Source organism: Colius striatus, chromosome 7 (assembly GCF_028858725.1).
Source record: "Colius striatus isolate bColStr4 chromosome 7, bColStr4.1.hap1, whole genome shotgun sequence".
Lineage (NCBI taxonomy): Eukaryota > Metazoa > Chordata > Aves > Coliiformes > Coliidae > Colius > Colius striatus.
The window spans coordinates 20974012-20988257 of NC_084765.1; the positions used below are offsets into that span (position 1 = coordinate 20974012).

A 14246-nucleotide genomic window follows, 5' to 3' on the forward strand; every position below is an offset into this window, starting at 1 on the left:
GGAGCCGGGGTAGTGGCCCCTCACCGCGGGATTACGGGGGATGTGGCCTCCCAGAGTGTGGTTTGCTGGGGGAGCTGGCCTTTGGGGAAGGGGCTGTGAGTTTCCTTCCTCCCAGGGGCAGCTCTTGATCCTTCACCCCCAGCCCTGGGTTTCACCAAAACCGATACCTCTTCTTCTCCCTTAAAAAAAGGAAAAGGCACCTTGTTCTGACTTCCCGCTTTCCTTTCCTCTTCTCCCGGCAGAGCCTCATCCCTGCCGTGCCCCTGCCCCCTCCCCCCTTGGGCTGGCCGCTGCTGGGGCTGCAGCCGCGTCTGTCCAGGGGAGCTCGGGGGCTGCGTCGGGGCTCGGCCCGCGTCGCCTCGGGTGCCCGGAGCGGGGCTGACCCGAGTCGGGACCCGGGGGAGGTTTCGTGGTGGGAAGCACCGCTCCGCCCCCCTCCCGCCTCTCCCCCCCCTCCCCGCGCCATGATCGCCGTCTCCATCCCCACGGCGGCCCCGGGCAGTCCCGACCGGGCGCACACGGTGAGGGGCGACTCGGGGGGATTGGGCTGGTCCCGGGGGTCCCCACCTGCCGGAGGAGGAGGTGCCTCCCTCCGCCCCAGGGGCTGGAGGTCCCCGGGTGTCCCCGAGGAGGGTCCCACATGTCCCGGGGGGGAGAGTGGAGGTCCCTGACTGTCCCTGGTCCGGGGATCCCCTCTGGCCACAGGTCTCTGTCTGCCCTGGGGGGCCCCCACTTGCCTCAAGGATTGGAGGTCCCCAGGTTCTCCTGGGGGGATGGGGTGGTTGTCTCCTTCTGCCCCAAGGGGCTGGGGATCACCGGGTGTCCCCGGGGGGAGGTGGAGGGCTCTGCCTGCCCTTGAAGGAGCGGGTGCCCGTCTCGGGGGGGGGGGGGGGTTGGTCCCTTCTGGCTCCGGAGGTGGAGAGTCCTGTCTGGCCCCAAGGGTCCCTGGCTGGCCCGAGAGGGCACCTCCACCCACCCCAGGCTTTGGGGGTCTCTGCCTTTCCCACTCCTGCTCTTAGGGGCCCATCTGCCCTGGGAGTGGGACATGGACAGATGAGACCCTTTGTCCTGGGAAGTCCCTAACTCTTGCCATGGGTCCCTTTGGGGAGGGGAGGGATGGGGAGGACACTCTGCCCTTGAAGGGGACACGAGGCTGTCCCTGCTGGGGGAGGCACGGGGCGGGAGCGGCGTGGGGGGGGGGGGGGAAACGGTCCTGCCTGAGGATCCTCTGCCCTTCAATGGGCTCTGTGTGTGTGTGTGTGTGTGTGGGAGGGGTAGTGCATGTGTACTGGGGAATGGGGAGAGTCCCTGCTCTGGGCGAAGGGAGTGTGTGTCCTCTGCCTGCCCCAGGGGGTGGAGGTCCTTGTCCCACGCTGTGAGGGGTGGAGGTCTGCCCAGGGGTGGGGAGATGGGGGAGTGGGATGTCCACAGCTACCTCAGGAGTTGCAGGTCTATCCCTGCCTCCCCTCTCCGGGGTGTGTGTGTGTGGGGGGGCCTCATCTACTCCTGGGGTCCTGGCAGCTCCCACGGTGCCCCATCCCACGGTGCCCCATCCGCTGTGGGGTTGGGGGGAGTGTTGTCCCTTGTCTACCCCAGTGGTTTAGGGGCTGGGAGGGTGGGGGGGGTGTGTGTGTGCCTGTCCTGGACGGTGCAGGAGGTGGAGGGCCCCACGTGCCCGCCACGGAGGCGGCCGTGAGCTGGAGGCCCGTGGCTGTCCGGGAGGAGGCCTCTGCGGCTGAGGCTGGTGCCTGGCACAGGTATTCTGGGTGGAAGTGCTGAGCAATGGCCGGCGGCACACGGTGGCCAAGCGCTACAGCGAGTTCCAGGCGCTGCACAAGCGGGTGAGGCCCCCGGCGCTGCGGAGGGGCACGGGCAGGGGCACCCACTCCTCCCCTGGGGGCCATGCTGCCATGCCATGCTCTGCCCTAGATCAAGAAGACCTGCAAGGTCCCCGACTTCCCCTCACGCCATGTTCCCAACTGGATGCCCAAAGCGCTGGAGCAGCGGCGGCAGGGCCTGGAGCTCTACATCCGGGTACAGCAGTGTGGCTTTGGGAGGGTGGGGTTGGTTTTGGAGTGCTAACTCCCCTCTCATCCTGTGCACATGGCAGAGTGTCTTGTACCACAACAAGGAGCTGCCTCAGGATCTGCTGGACTTCCTGAAGGTGCGGCGTGGCCAGCAGGACCCCAGGGCCAGCAGCCCCTGGTGAGTCAATGAGCTTTATATCCTGCATGGTGCTGGGATTATTCCCTCTCACCAGTGCTAAGCACCTTGAGCCATGGGCTTGGGGACAATGGAGACAGGCTGACCCACAGGCAGGTCCTTGGGGTGAAAGCATGACCCCTCCCCAGGCACTGATGTCCCCTCTCCTCCAGCAGCATCAACCACCCAGCGGCCTCCCAGCGGCCCGTTGTCGGCTTCTGCACTGACCCCTACACGTGGGCACCGTGCACAGGTAAGGAGCAGGGCCATAGCTGCAGGTCCCTATGGCTTCCCAGGAAAAAGGCTCTGGGCGACCCCCCAGAAATGTGTTTTTCCTTTAACGGAACCTGGGAGGGAAACAAGGCCCCTCCAGCTCTGGCCTTTCCTCACAGCCCTGCTTCCTGACACCATCCTCAGCGGAGTGCTGCAGGGCCTCTACCTCCCCCCCTGCTGCACCCCCAGCCCGGCAGCACCCTTAGCCCTGTGGTCAAAATAGTCTCCCCCTCACTGGGATGGGGCAGGAAGGGTGTCTGGGAGAAGCCGAGGTGCACCACTGCACTGCAACTGCTGGCCAGACCCACGCTGTTCCCCAACAATGCCTTCAGTGCACAAGCAGGAGCTCCATCTTCTGCCCACATCTTTTGGGGTTGTGGTAGGAGCCCTTGGACCCTGAACCACCGTGGAAAAACACCTCAACATCCAAGCTTGGGTGCAATAAAGCACTTGGGCTTGACTGGCGGAAGATGGCTGGGCTCTGTCATTCTGCAAAGTGAAGCCAGGGCCAAGCACAGCTCTGCCCTCGGCTCGATGATGTGGAAAAGGATGGGGTGGGGGTGCAGAAGGATGCCCCTGGTTGGAGGGATGCCAGCAATCTGCACCTCTCTAAGAAAAGGAGAGAGGGAACTCCTTTAAAAAAGATTGGTCACATTTATTGGTGCATGTGCCTGTTCCAAAAGTGGCAGGAAGAGGAGCCAGGCCCTGACCCGCCCACTGGCAGGAAGGTGGGCAGCGGGGCTGTAGGGCACAGCGGCTCTGCTGCTGCTCCCCCACCCTAGAGGTGACGGGGAAATGCACAGAGTGGGAGCAGGGCAGCCCCAGGCCCACAGCCCTTTGCAGCTGGGGTCCTTGCAGCCGCCTTCCAAAGACAGTGGATTACTCTTTGGCAATGGCAAATGGCTTCTCCACCTCGATGGTGCCACAGTCGGCGATGACAACATCCTTCAGGGGCTTGTCCCGGCTGTCGGTCTTAGTGTTCTCCACCTTCCTCACCACGTCCTGGAGAAAGCCAAGGAATGAGAGCGGAGAAACACTGGGCATGGGCGGAGCCAGCTCAGCACAATCCATGTCCCATAAGGCTCCTCTCAGCCCACTCCCCACAGCGCTCTGCCCCAGTCGGCTTGCTGAGGCAGCATCTGCCCAGTCCTGCCCCTGGGAATGGATCAGCCCTTAAGCATCCATCACCCCCTTACCATGCCCTCCAGCACTTTGCCGAACACCACGTGCTTGCCGTCCAGCCACGGCGTCTTCACCGTGGTGATGAAGAACTGGGAACCGTTGGTGTCCTTCCCGGCGTTGGCCATGCTCACCCAGCCAGGGCCGTAATGCTTCAGCTTGAAGTTCTCATCAGGGAAGCGATCCCCATAGATGCTTTTTCCTATGCAGCAGAAAAAAAAAAAAGGGGCAGGTTGCTCTCATGGACATAAGTCTGGGCAGGGGTGACAATGGCAGCTCTCCCCACGGGCTGTGTGGGGTGAATAAGCACATCTAGAAGGGACATGAACCGCAGGGCTGTGAGGAACCACAAGCCTCCTGCCACCACGGCGCAGTCCTGGGGGCAGCTGGGCAGGGACCAGGAGCGTGGCTGCTGCCTCACTTCAGCACAGCCGCTGGATCCAGGGGCTGGCGTGGGCCAAGTTACCTCCAGTGCCATCTCCACGGGTGAAGTCTCCTCCCTGGATCATGAAGTCTTTGATCACACGGTGGAACTTGCTGCTCTTGAAGCCGAATCCTTTCTGGGGATGGGGAGGGAGAAAACGGAGTGAGGCAAAGGGCTGGACTAGAGCTTGTCTCATCCAAGCACTGAGCAGAAGCCTCTCACTGGGCCCTCACCTCTCCAGTGGCCAACGCCACGAAGTTCTCCACCGTCTTGGGCACCGTCTTGCCAAAGAGGCCGATGACGACGCGGCCCACATCTTCCTCACCAATCCGCAGGTCAAAGAACACCTTCGGGGGAAGGGAAGGTGAGCTGCCCTCTCCTTGCAGGGCCATGCAGCTCCCCCGAGCCCGGCTCACCGAATCCGACCAGGCCTCCCCGCCTGCGCCGCCCGCCACACACCTCTGGCTCCCGGCCCAGCCCCCTTCCCCGCTCCGACATCCCTCACCTCGGGCCGCGCCCATCCGCGGTTTCTCCCCTCCAGCCGACCCCCTTCGCCCCAGTACTCGCCTCCTCGGAGAACCCCCCTCACCCCAGGCCCATCCCCGGCTTCCTGACCCCCTCCCCTCCGCAGTCCCCGTCCCCTGCCCGCCGGGACCGACCTTGGCGGTGACCTTGGGCCCCTTCTTCCGCTCGTCGGCGCGCGCGGTGGCGGGCAGCAGCAGCAGCAAAGCCGCGCTCAGCGCCGCCGCCGCCACCAGCACCTTCATCCTGCGCCGCTCGCAGCCCGCACACAGCGCCCGCCGCGCCGCACGCATCCGGCCCCGCCCCCCCCCTCGCCCCGCCCGCAGTGGTACGGGCCGCACTCCTCGCCCGGCCGCTCCAGCCACCCGGGCGCTACCAACGGCCGCGGCGAGGGGGGCAGACGGAAGGCCCCTTCCGGCCGGGCGGGGGCGGCGCCCGCGCCGGCGCGAGCGGCCCGGCGGCTGCCACGTTGCCCCTCGCTCGGCGGCTGCCGGCGGCCAATCGGGAGCGGGGCCGGCCGCGGATTGGCCGGCGCGGGGCGGGGCGGGGCTGGGGCGGGGCCGGGGCGCGGGGCGGGGCGGGGCGCGGGGCGGGGCCGGGGCGCGGGGCGGGGCGGGGCGCGGGGCGGGGCCGGGGCGCGGGGCGGGGCGCGCGCCGGGGCGCGGGGCGGGGCGCGCGCCGGGGCGCGGGGCGGGGCGCGCGCCGGGCTGCGTCCTGAGCCGCGCCGGGACTCGCCCCGCGCTCCCGTCCCCTGCGCGCTCCCGTCCCCTGCGCGAGGCCGAGCAGCCGCCGGGCCTGCGTGACAAAGAGCAGCCGCAGAGAAGGGTCTCCCTCAGAAAGGCCCAAATCCAGCGGCAGCTGTGGCTGGGCCGCGAGCGCGCTGCGGCGTTTGCAGTATGGTGGCTGCCCGTGCCTTGTCTGATCACGCCTCGTACCAGAGCCAGCTGAATCAGCGGGAACTGCGCGCTGTGGTCTTTAATGCCTAAAGCAGATGTTGGCCAGCGGTGATTGCAAAGCACGCAAACCTTCGGAGGCCCTGCCTGAGGGAGATGCTGGGTTCCAAGGGTCAGGGAAAGCAAACTTGAGGTTTCTCTTCTTGGAGCCCAAGTGGTCCAAGACTGACTTTTGAGAATACGAAACTGAAGTTCCTGTACAAAATAGGTCTAAGGCTGGGAACTAGGAGGAGAAAAAGGCCCTGTCGTGGAGCACTTTTCTGTGAGTGGGAGTCGCGCTGCAGATCTGGATCAGTGAGAGCTGCTTTCAACAGATACCCCGTTTGGCTCATTGGTGGCATCTGCTTTCAGGTGTTTCCCTGCAGTGAGAATAAACAAGCAGCAGCTCTTTGCTCGTGGTAGCTGAGGCCAGGGGAGCAGTGCAGTGCTTCCCATATGAGATGTCAATAAGCAGAGGTGCAGTGCAGGATGTACTTGAGGCAGCGGCGGTTGCGCCTGCATCCACGGGGACGGCTGCAGCGCTGCCTGTGCTGAGGGTTTCATCGGTGGTTCGGCCTGTTGGTGAGCCTGGGCTGGCAGACAGGCATAGACAGCGCCCTCCCACTTGGGGAAGGCACGCTTGATACCAGCGGCAGCAGCAGCTGATGATGCCATTCCAGAGATGTGGGGAGCACGTGACATTATGTTTTGGTGTAGTTCACATCAATGGTTTAGCCATTCTGCTAGCCAGGATGGCTGAAGCAGGAATGCGCAGGCACACAGACAAATCAGCGCCAGCACGCCTTGGCCAAGCTCTGTGGGGCTGAACTGTCTTGTGGCTGTAATGCACTGAGTGAAGAAGGTCCCGTAAGATTCCACGCTGTGCACGGTCCCCTCCAGGGAGCTTCTCACAGGAGAGGAAGGCTACCGAGAGCGCCAACAGAAGCAAAGGAAAAAATAACCGAGCCATGTTGTCAGGAAGAGGTAATAAATACATCTGTTCATGGAGAACAATGCAGCAGTGCAATGTTTTATTGAAAAAAACCAAACCCCTCATCTCACTTGCCACCTCAGAAGCCTCGGCAGGAGCCCGGCACAGCCCCCCCGCGCCCCGCCGCCCACCGCTTCTGGAAGGCGTAATGCCCTGCTTCCTACCACAGCACGGTTGGCTCAGTCTGGCTCGTGTCACCTCCCAGCTCCCTGGGGACAGCGGTTTTCTCAAGCACGGCACCTGCTGGTAACCTGCTTTATTTGCCTTGTTTTTTTTTTAAAGCCACCCCACATCTTTGCCCTTTTGAAGAGTCCAACGTACGATTATAGTGCAAGAGGGCTTGGTACAAGTGAGCATTACCAGCATGCTGTGGGGGGGACAGTCCTCCCCTACAAACACATCATCGTAGGATTAAAAGAACATCGTATCTCCAGAGAGGAGTGGTAGTGGGTCACTGTGAAACAGCTTTCAGACCAACCCACTTAAAAACAAGGTCAGGAAAGTTTCTAAACAATCAAATACATTCACTTTAAAAAAAAAAAAGCAAACAAAAATAAAACCCAAAAACCCCAAAGTGACAACAAAATAGAACATTTAAGAACAAAAACGGTTGAGATGGCCCCTTCTCCCCCCCGCCCTCCCTCACCCTGCAAACACTTACATGTGCTGCAACTACAAGCTGCTCCTTGACTGGAGGCAGCAAGGAATGACCAAACACGGCAGGAGATGCAGAAGGAATTGAGTTCTAGTGACAGGCACTTAGTGGGGCTTGGGAGGGCATCAACAGAAGTGTCTCAGGGCCGGGCTCCATCTGCTGCGGGCAGGATTGCTCCCCAGGGAGCACCTCTGCCCCTTTCCCCCCCTCCCAAGATGCCAAACCATGGTTTCCTACCGCAGAGAGGGGCTTCTGGGAGCCATGGGCAGTGGAGGAGTTCAGAGAGAGAAGGGTGGAAAGTGGCCATGGTCCCTGTCCTCCCTCTGGCAGGAGGGGACAAGAGGGTGCAGTACACTGGCAGGCGCCTCTGGGAGGTGATGGGTCCCCTTCCTGCCCTGCCATGGTACGGCTCCTGGAAAGCGCTTTGCAGGACGAGAAGGGGGATGCCCACATGTCCTGGTCTGCGAGCTGTGCTCCTCGGGGTAAGGCATGGAGAGAACACAGCAGAGAACGGCAGAGTTGCCCCACAAGGCAAGGACAAGAGGCTTTTCTGCCCTGGTATCACTCCTGCTCCTGCTTGCTGGACAAAGGGCCAACCTGGAGGCTCCCTGCCTGGGGTCATCTCCTGCCCTCCAAGCCCACTTCTGCCCAGCCAGGGGAACCGTATCTCCCTGCAGTGCCGCTCTACCAACTCCAAGTTACATAGATCATCATTAAAAAGATAATGAGATTTGGTCTCTCCCTTTCCTCCCTTCATGCACACCGGGACTTTGGGGGTAAGTCAGGCCCAAGTTTGTCAAGCAAATCTCTCAAGTCAACAGTCCTAGCCTGGTCAGGTGTCATATGTAGAAAGACAACATACAGGAACCTATTCACAACCTCCCCAAAAGCTGCTCGAGCTGTCCCACAGCCCTGCCATGTCTACAGTAACCCCCGGGCAGCCTTGGCCTCCTCTGAAATAGGAAACGCTGCAGCAGGACACAAGTTTTATATTGTCCACCTGGGTGCAGAGAGCCCTAAGCCCTTTGCTACCCATTGGTTTGGCTCAAAAGCAGTGCACAAACACCGTGGCTTCTCCTGCAGGGTGGGACGGTGGCCCACGTGCCCCAGACCCACATTGGCACAGAGGACATGAAGGCTCTTCCAGTCAAACCTATCTGACCATCTGGAGTTGAAATCAGTGTTAAGGCAGTGAAGTATCTCCTCCCCTGCTGGGGAAGCTTTGCTCCTGCTCATGTTTTCTTGCAGAGGGTGTGTGCTCGTGCCACCCTCCTGGCAGGGATGTGAGAAGGCCACCTGGTTGCCCACACTGAGGAACCGCTTTGGGAAACATCTAATCCAGATCTACCGCTTAAGCCAGCACAAACTCCTCCAGCACAGCAAAGCTGATGCCGCTCCCTCCCTCCCGCCGAGGCCAAGCTACGGCCTTGCACCTCCCGGCCGGTTGGGTCGGGCATGATGGAGGAAACAATGGTAGGGACATTCACTGCAGCTAGAAAAGGTGACTGAAAATTCAAGTATGCTTTCCTCAGCACGTGGCCCATGGCAGGAACCCCAGCCTGGCATAAGGCTTGCCCACATTCCCACTCCAGGGCCTTTTCTGCATCCCACCGTCTTCCCAGCTGAATGTCTGCGCTGGCCCTGCGTGCTCACACAGAGATCCACAGATACAATGTGCATCTGTAAATGCTAAAAGTAATTAAAAGTGCAACGACGTCAGCTTCTTTAAAACAATCCACATTGATCTGTTACCGTCAGAGGAGGGAGGTGTCAAGGGAGCCAGAAAAAAAACCCCTAACTGGAACAGTAGATTGCAAATTTCTCACAGCTTGCACATTACAGTGTAACTGTTCTCAGGAGCTGAAAAGGGAACCTGTCTCTTACTGCTGCAGCAGTCAGGCCCTTCTCCCATGCAAGCCTCCTGCCTGCACTGCATCCTCCTGCCCTCTCCATCAGGCCTACGGTATTTCTTCACTTAATTAAGGAGGGAGAAGGATGGAGGGAGCAGAGAGCGCAGGGGAGGGAGGGGAGGAAAGTGAGCAGGAACTAAGCACAGTCCTCAGGTTTGCGTGAACGATGCCTTCGCCATAAACAACGGGAAGAAGGGTCAGCCAGCCAGCCCCCCTCCCAGGGCAATCAAGACCTGAGCCAGCCACAGTCCTGGTCCCAAAAGGAGCTTCAGGCTTGGAGTGAATGAGGGAGACCATTCAGCAGATCCACCCCATAGTGGTTTGTTTTGGAACTTTTTCTTCTCTTTTTGGTTTAAAATGTCACTTTTTTGTGGTTTTTTTTGTTTGTTTGTTTGTTTCTCTCTTCCTCCTATGCCTCCTCCTCCTCCCCCCTAAAGAGAAGCCCCTTCCAGTGAGACAGGGCAGGAGCTGCAGGCGTGGTGGTTCCTGCAAGGCCCAGGAGGCACTGGTCACTTGTGACGCTGAGCCGTCTTCTTCCGTTTCCTCTTAAAGAAGCAGCAGCACCTGGGGCACAAAGGACAAGGCAAGTCAGTCCTGCACCCGGCACTGCGGGAAGGTCCCCTGCCACCCCTCCTTCCCAGACGCATGCAACAGCCTTGCCGTGTGCCAGGCCAGGGCAGACCTCGGCAGATGCTGGCAGGTGGCCGTCACCACCAGCCCAGGCTGGCAGACCTGCCACGGCAAGTTCAGCTGTGTACTGGGGTGTCCCACTGCTCAGAGGCTGTGGGTGAGTACAGGGCACAGCCCCCGAGCGCCGGGCTGTTTCCCTCCTGAGGCTCGACTGGGGCAGGAACACAAGGAGCTGTCTGGGAAAGCGATAAAACAAGCATCCAGATGCTCTGCTCCCTCCGTCCGAACCCTGGGGGAAGCAGACTGGGACAGCAGCTCTGGCTGCTCTTCCCAGCTACAAGACACAGTTCCAAAGACATTTCGTCTCAGGGACCAGGTTTCTTTACTGAACCTTTCAGGATAATCAGAGCTTCCACCTTGGATAACTCATTCAGTGCCAGTATGCAGAACCCCTGCTTCTTCCCCATCTGATGCGAGGGACGTGCACAGCGCCTGGGGATTAGGAGAAGCAAGAAGGATGGAGAGTGGAGGCTGAGGTGGGGAGAAGAACACCCATCGCAGCTGGACTGAGAAGAGCGGTGGTTTCACTCGTGGGATAGACTGAAAGCAGCCGCCCAGGTTTGCTCATCCTGCTGGCTTCCTACAGAACTACTTGTGTTTGAGGCATATCTTCCTTTCTATCCTCAGCCCACTGTCAAGAATCCTCTGCACAGAAGACAAGTGTTTGTCCTATGCGAGTTCTGCTCCTGAGCTACATCTCTTCCTCCCTTCTGCCATTACAGCCACCTCCAAGGAAGTGCAGGTGGAAGGGATGCCTGGCTAAGCAGCAAGAGCAGGTATGAGTATGCAAAGACCATTTTTTTCCTATGAGCATCTTCTACCAAAAGCCAGACTTAAACCAGTTAAAACCACTGTTGACAATAACTCCAGATTCCTGTGTGTTGGGTCCTTTGTGGTTCTGAAACGTCAGCATTACGCTTCTGTCCTCTCAGAGCTGGAGGAACAGATTCATTCTCACTCATATCCAGCAAGGTGCTTCCCCCAGATGCACAAGACTTACTACAGGGTTCAAAAATGATGGGTGGCCCCCCCTGGCCCTGCTGTGAGCCAAGCCTACCAGCATGGGCTGTCCGCTGTGGAGACTGACCCCCTCCAGCACGGAGAGCCCAAAGAACTGCAGCAAGAGGGGCTCCACTGCTACACGCTCCTCTAGGCCTGTCCGGGATAAGTACCAGTTCACAGCTCATCTTTAGGCTCCTAAATGGGCCTAGTCTGGAGGCAAGACAAGGAAAAATGCAAAGCACTTGTTCCCAGGAACACAGCCCCGAGCGACCTGTGCCGACTGCACCACCACGTGCCTGGCACGGCGCTGGCAGGGTGCAATGGAAGCATCCCCAGCCCTGGCCCCTGTGCGCCGCTGCCACTCACCCCCCACCCCAGCACTGCTCTTGTTTTACTGTCCCAGGCCATCTGCCACCCTCTCCTGCTTTAACCTGTTGCAGTCTTTCTCTCCCACAGCAGCCACCTTGGGCAATGGTGAGTAAGGGGAAGGATGTTATGGGGAGAGAGAATGGAAGATGCATGAGTTATGATTTTGCATGCAGTGGGTAAGGGAAGAAGAGGGCTGAGCAACACTCGTTTCCTTGGGCACCAAACAAAGGGAGATGACTGACTTCTGTCTGTTTTTCCTTGTGACTGTCTTTTTAGGCTGTTAATCAGAGGTCTAGGGAAGGGTTCAGGAAAGGAAGTCCTGGCAGTTCAGACAGGCAGAGGCAAAACACCAAAACAAAAGAATAGGCAGGCTGACAATTACAGAACGTGATCTCTCTGCATGCAGACAATGCCCAAGAGAACAGCCCCAGACTACGACATACAGAGAAGCCAGAGATGCCAGAGGTACTGGAGGCAATGCCTATGGAGAGCAGGGCAGAGGCGGTCAGTCTCCCATCCAATAAGGACATTCCTTGCCACATACAGGCTTTGTTGCCTTGCTCTGCAGTGATTCCCACCCTTCAGCCCTCCCTTGGACCTACAGACTCCTCAACCCAGTCTCCACTTGCTCCTCTGCTTTCTGAGTATGTGGTTTCCTCAATGGACAAGAAGGGCAGGGACACCTCCATGGCACAGCTTGGGACTGGGACACTGCAGATGTAGCTTCAAACACCTGAGAGAACCATATATCTGCCTGAGCTGGGCTTGGACCAATGCTAATCCCAACCCCTCCACCCCCTCCTTTCCTGGACAAGCCCTTTCACCTTCACTCTCAGCTGGCAGCAGCAGAAGTTTTTGGAAAGGAGCCATCTCCTACCCACCTTCTCCAAGCAGGGGCTCTAGCTGGGGCTTTTGTCACTAATGAGGACTCTGTGGCCACGTTCTTTCCATCCTCTTAAAAAGTACCAGCCCTGGCTCGTGCTTCTTAACAGAAACTCCCCTGAAGAAGTGACTGTGCCCTCCCCTCAACACAGAGTACAGAGCTTTTCCTTCATAGCCGTCTGTGGGAGGAATTCCCATGCGATGCTCGGCAAGCCTGGTCCCGACTCTGCCCAACTCCATTAGACATCGTCTGCTCACGGACAGAACAGTTTGGAGGAGATAGTAAAGCCAAATAGAAAAGGATTGAAATCTGTCTTTTGTGTGTCTCAGTTCAGAGATCAGCCGAATCGCTTGGCCTAATGCGGCCGCTCAGATACAGCCCGCACCCTCCCCAATCAATATTGCATGTAGTCCTCAGCATGGTCCTAAAACCAAAACAGCTCTGGGTTGGCTTTGACTTTGTGCCTTTTTTAGGGTTTGGTCAGTTTGATTTTGCCAACCCCAGTCTAGTCTGGTCCGCTCCCCCTTGCATGTGGACTGGAGAGAGGGACTCACCACAAGTTGAGCATTTTCAGGCAGCTACAGAGAGTGTAGAGAAAAAACACAGAAAGGAAGAAAGAGCAATTAGTTCACAGAGGTGGGATGAAAGCATGTCACTGCAGCCATGCAAACATGCAGTGCACATTGGCAGACACGCACCATGCCTGCCCACCACCCGCCCCCGGCCCTTGTACCACCTCTGCCCTTGCCATCGCACCATTGACAACTGACACCTTTTCCAGGGTCTTCAGGCCCTGTTAAAGACCCTCATATTTTCCAAGAAGGCACAGCCCCATGAGATTCTTCTCTGGGGCTGGGATCAGAATGGGGCTCAGATCCACCAGGAGAGGAATCTGCCCTTGTCTCCTGCAGCTCCAGCAATGGAAGGCCCAGACCCTGGATCTATGCCAGGGACATTCCCCTTCCGCAAACGCCATAGATGGGATTGGGAGTTCATCTCCCACTCACCCCAAAGCAGAAATATTTGCACAGCTCCTGTGCCTGCAGGGAAAGACCTTTCCATTATTGCATCTCATCTTAAAACACAGACCTCTGCTCCAGCTCCTTCTAGTTCTTTCTGGCCCACTTTACTGTAGAGCAGAATCCAAAAGTCCTCAAACCTGTCAGCACAAAGCAGCTCATGCTCTGCTTCCCAACACCTCCAAAATCAATTTGGGACCACACAAACAGGGGCTGGAGGGAGACAGAATAGTTCCATGTGTTGCGGGACATGGCTCCTTTTCACCTGTACTGACATCACCCCTGCACATGGGTGTGGGGCCTGCACCCTGGCCTCGTTGAACAAGGTGCTGCAGAAACATAGCCTCAAGGTGGTTCCTATCATAAAAGCCAGCTTTTCCTGGCACTGAGTTGTTGTATCAAGGACTGTTAAAGGTGGCTATTTGGCCCATCCATGGAGCAACCTCAAGGCACATACCTAGGGGGCACCCACTTCAGCTTGACCAAAATAGAGCCTCTTGTGCAAAACAGGTGGTCTCTGCAGGCTGCACTACCCATATCTAAGAGGAACGCTGCCCAATCTGCAAGTTGCACCTCACGATCTCTCCCACTCCACTATACTTTATGAGTGGCCTACACCAAAACCAAGGCTCTCTTCTTTGGCTGGGAGGAGAAAGTGTATCTGTTGCTTGGGCACATTGCTGCCAGGATCATGCCCAGCCTGCTACCAGTGAGCCAGATGGCGTACAAAGGCTTCCTGAGGCGCAGAGGAACAGCCAGCAGCAGGCCTTCAGGACAACCAGCGCTGGCTTCGGACTGATGTGTACCTCCGGACCTTTGCCATCAGCATCCCCTTTCTCACTCCCAGTTTTCATCTTCACCATCCCACAAGCCATTCCTAACAGAAGTTGCCTCAAAGGCTGAGACAAACAGTGTGGGACAAGTGACACGGGTGTTTTACAGTTACACCAGTTATAACCAGGCACTGGGACGCATCACAGCACCGACCAGCCCTGGGGGCTCTTTGCCCCTTGCACGGGGAGTGTCTGGGTTGCACTGCAAGCTGCCAGGGTCCTGGTCTAGTTCAGAGGCAGCAAGGAGGTCCCATGTCTAGGATCATGCAAGAGGTGACAGGATGGTGCCAGATGCAGCACTTGTGCAAAGGAGGCTACCATGGTCAAAGCGGCAACTTTGTACATCGGTTCTCACTCCTGAC

The 14246-nt window shown here is 58.6% G+C and overlaps 3 protein-coding genes across 8 annotated transcripts in view; 1 reads left to right on the forward strand and 2 right to left on the reverse strand.

Annotated features, from left to right (window-relative positions):
- The first annotated feature begins 464 nt into the window (after positions 1-464).
- Positions 465-2698, forward strand: SNX22 (sorting nexin 22). Its single transcript, XM_062000407.1, has 6 exons — positions 465-521; positions 1758-1841; positions 1930-2034; positions 2111-2205; positions 2379-2455; positions 2595-2698. The coding sequence occupies exons 1-6, from the start codon at positions 465-467 to the stop codon at positions 2696-2698; spliced, it is 522 nt and encodes a 173-aa protein (XP_061856391.1).
- Positions 2699-3109: 411 nt separating this feature from the next.
- Positions 3110-4910, reverse strand: PPIB (peptidylprolyl isomerase B). The gene is made up of 5 exons (XM_061999371.1): positions 4738-4910; positions 4312-4425; positions 4121-4214; positions 3672-3856; positions 3110-3477 (listed from the first exon to the last, which is right to left on the reverse strand). The coding sequence occupies exons 1-5, from the start codon at positions 4891-4893 to the stop codon at positions 3355-3357; spliced, it is 672 nt and encodes a 223-aa protein (XP_061855355.1). The 5' UTR covers positions 4894-4910; the 3' UTR covers positions 3110-3354.
- A 1622-nt stretch (positions 4911-6532) lies between these two features.
- CSNK1G1 (casein kinase 1 gamma 1) overlaps positions 6533-14246 on the reverse strand; it is a 116365-nt gene continuing 108651 nt past the window's right edge. For all 6 annotated transcript variants that reach the window (XM_061999179.1, XM_061999176.1, XM_061999178.1 and 3 more), the window contains one exon: positions 6533-9652. In XM_061999179.1, the coding sequence (XP_061855163.1) occupies positions 9598-9652 (55 nt within the window). In that variant the 3' untranslated portion in view covers positions 6533-9597. The remainder of the gene's footprint in view (positions 9653-14246) is intronic.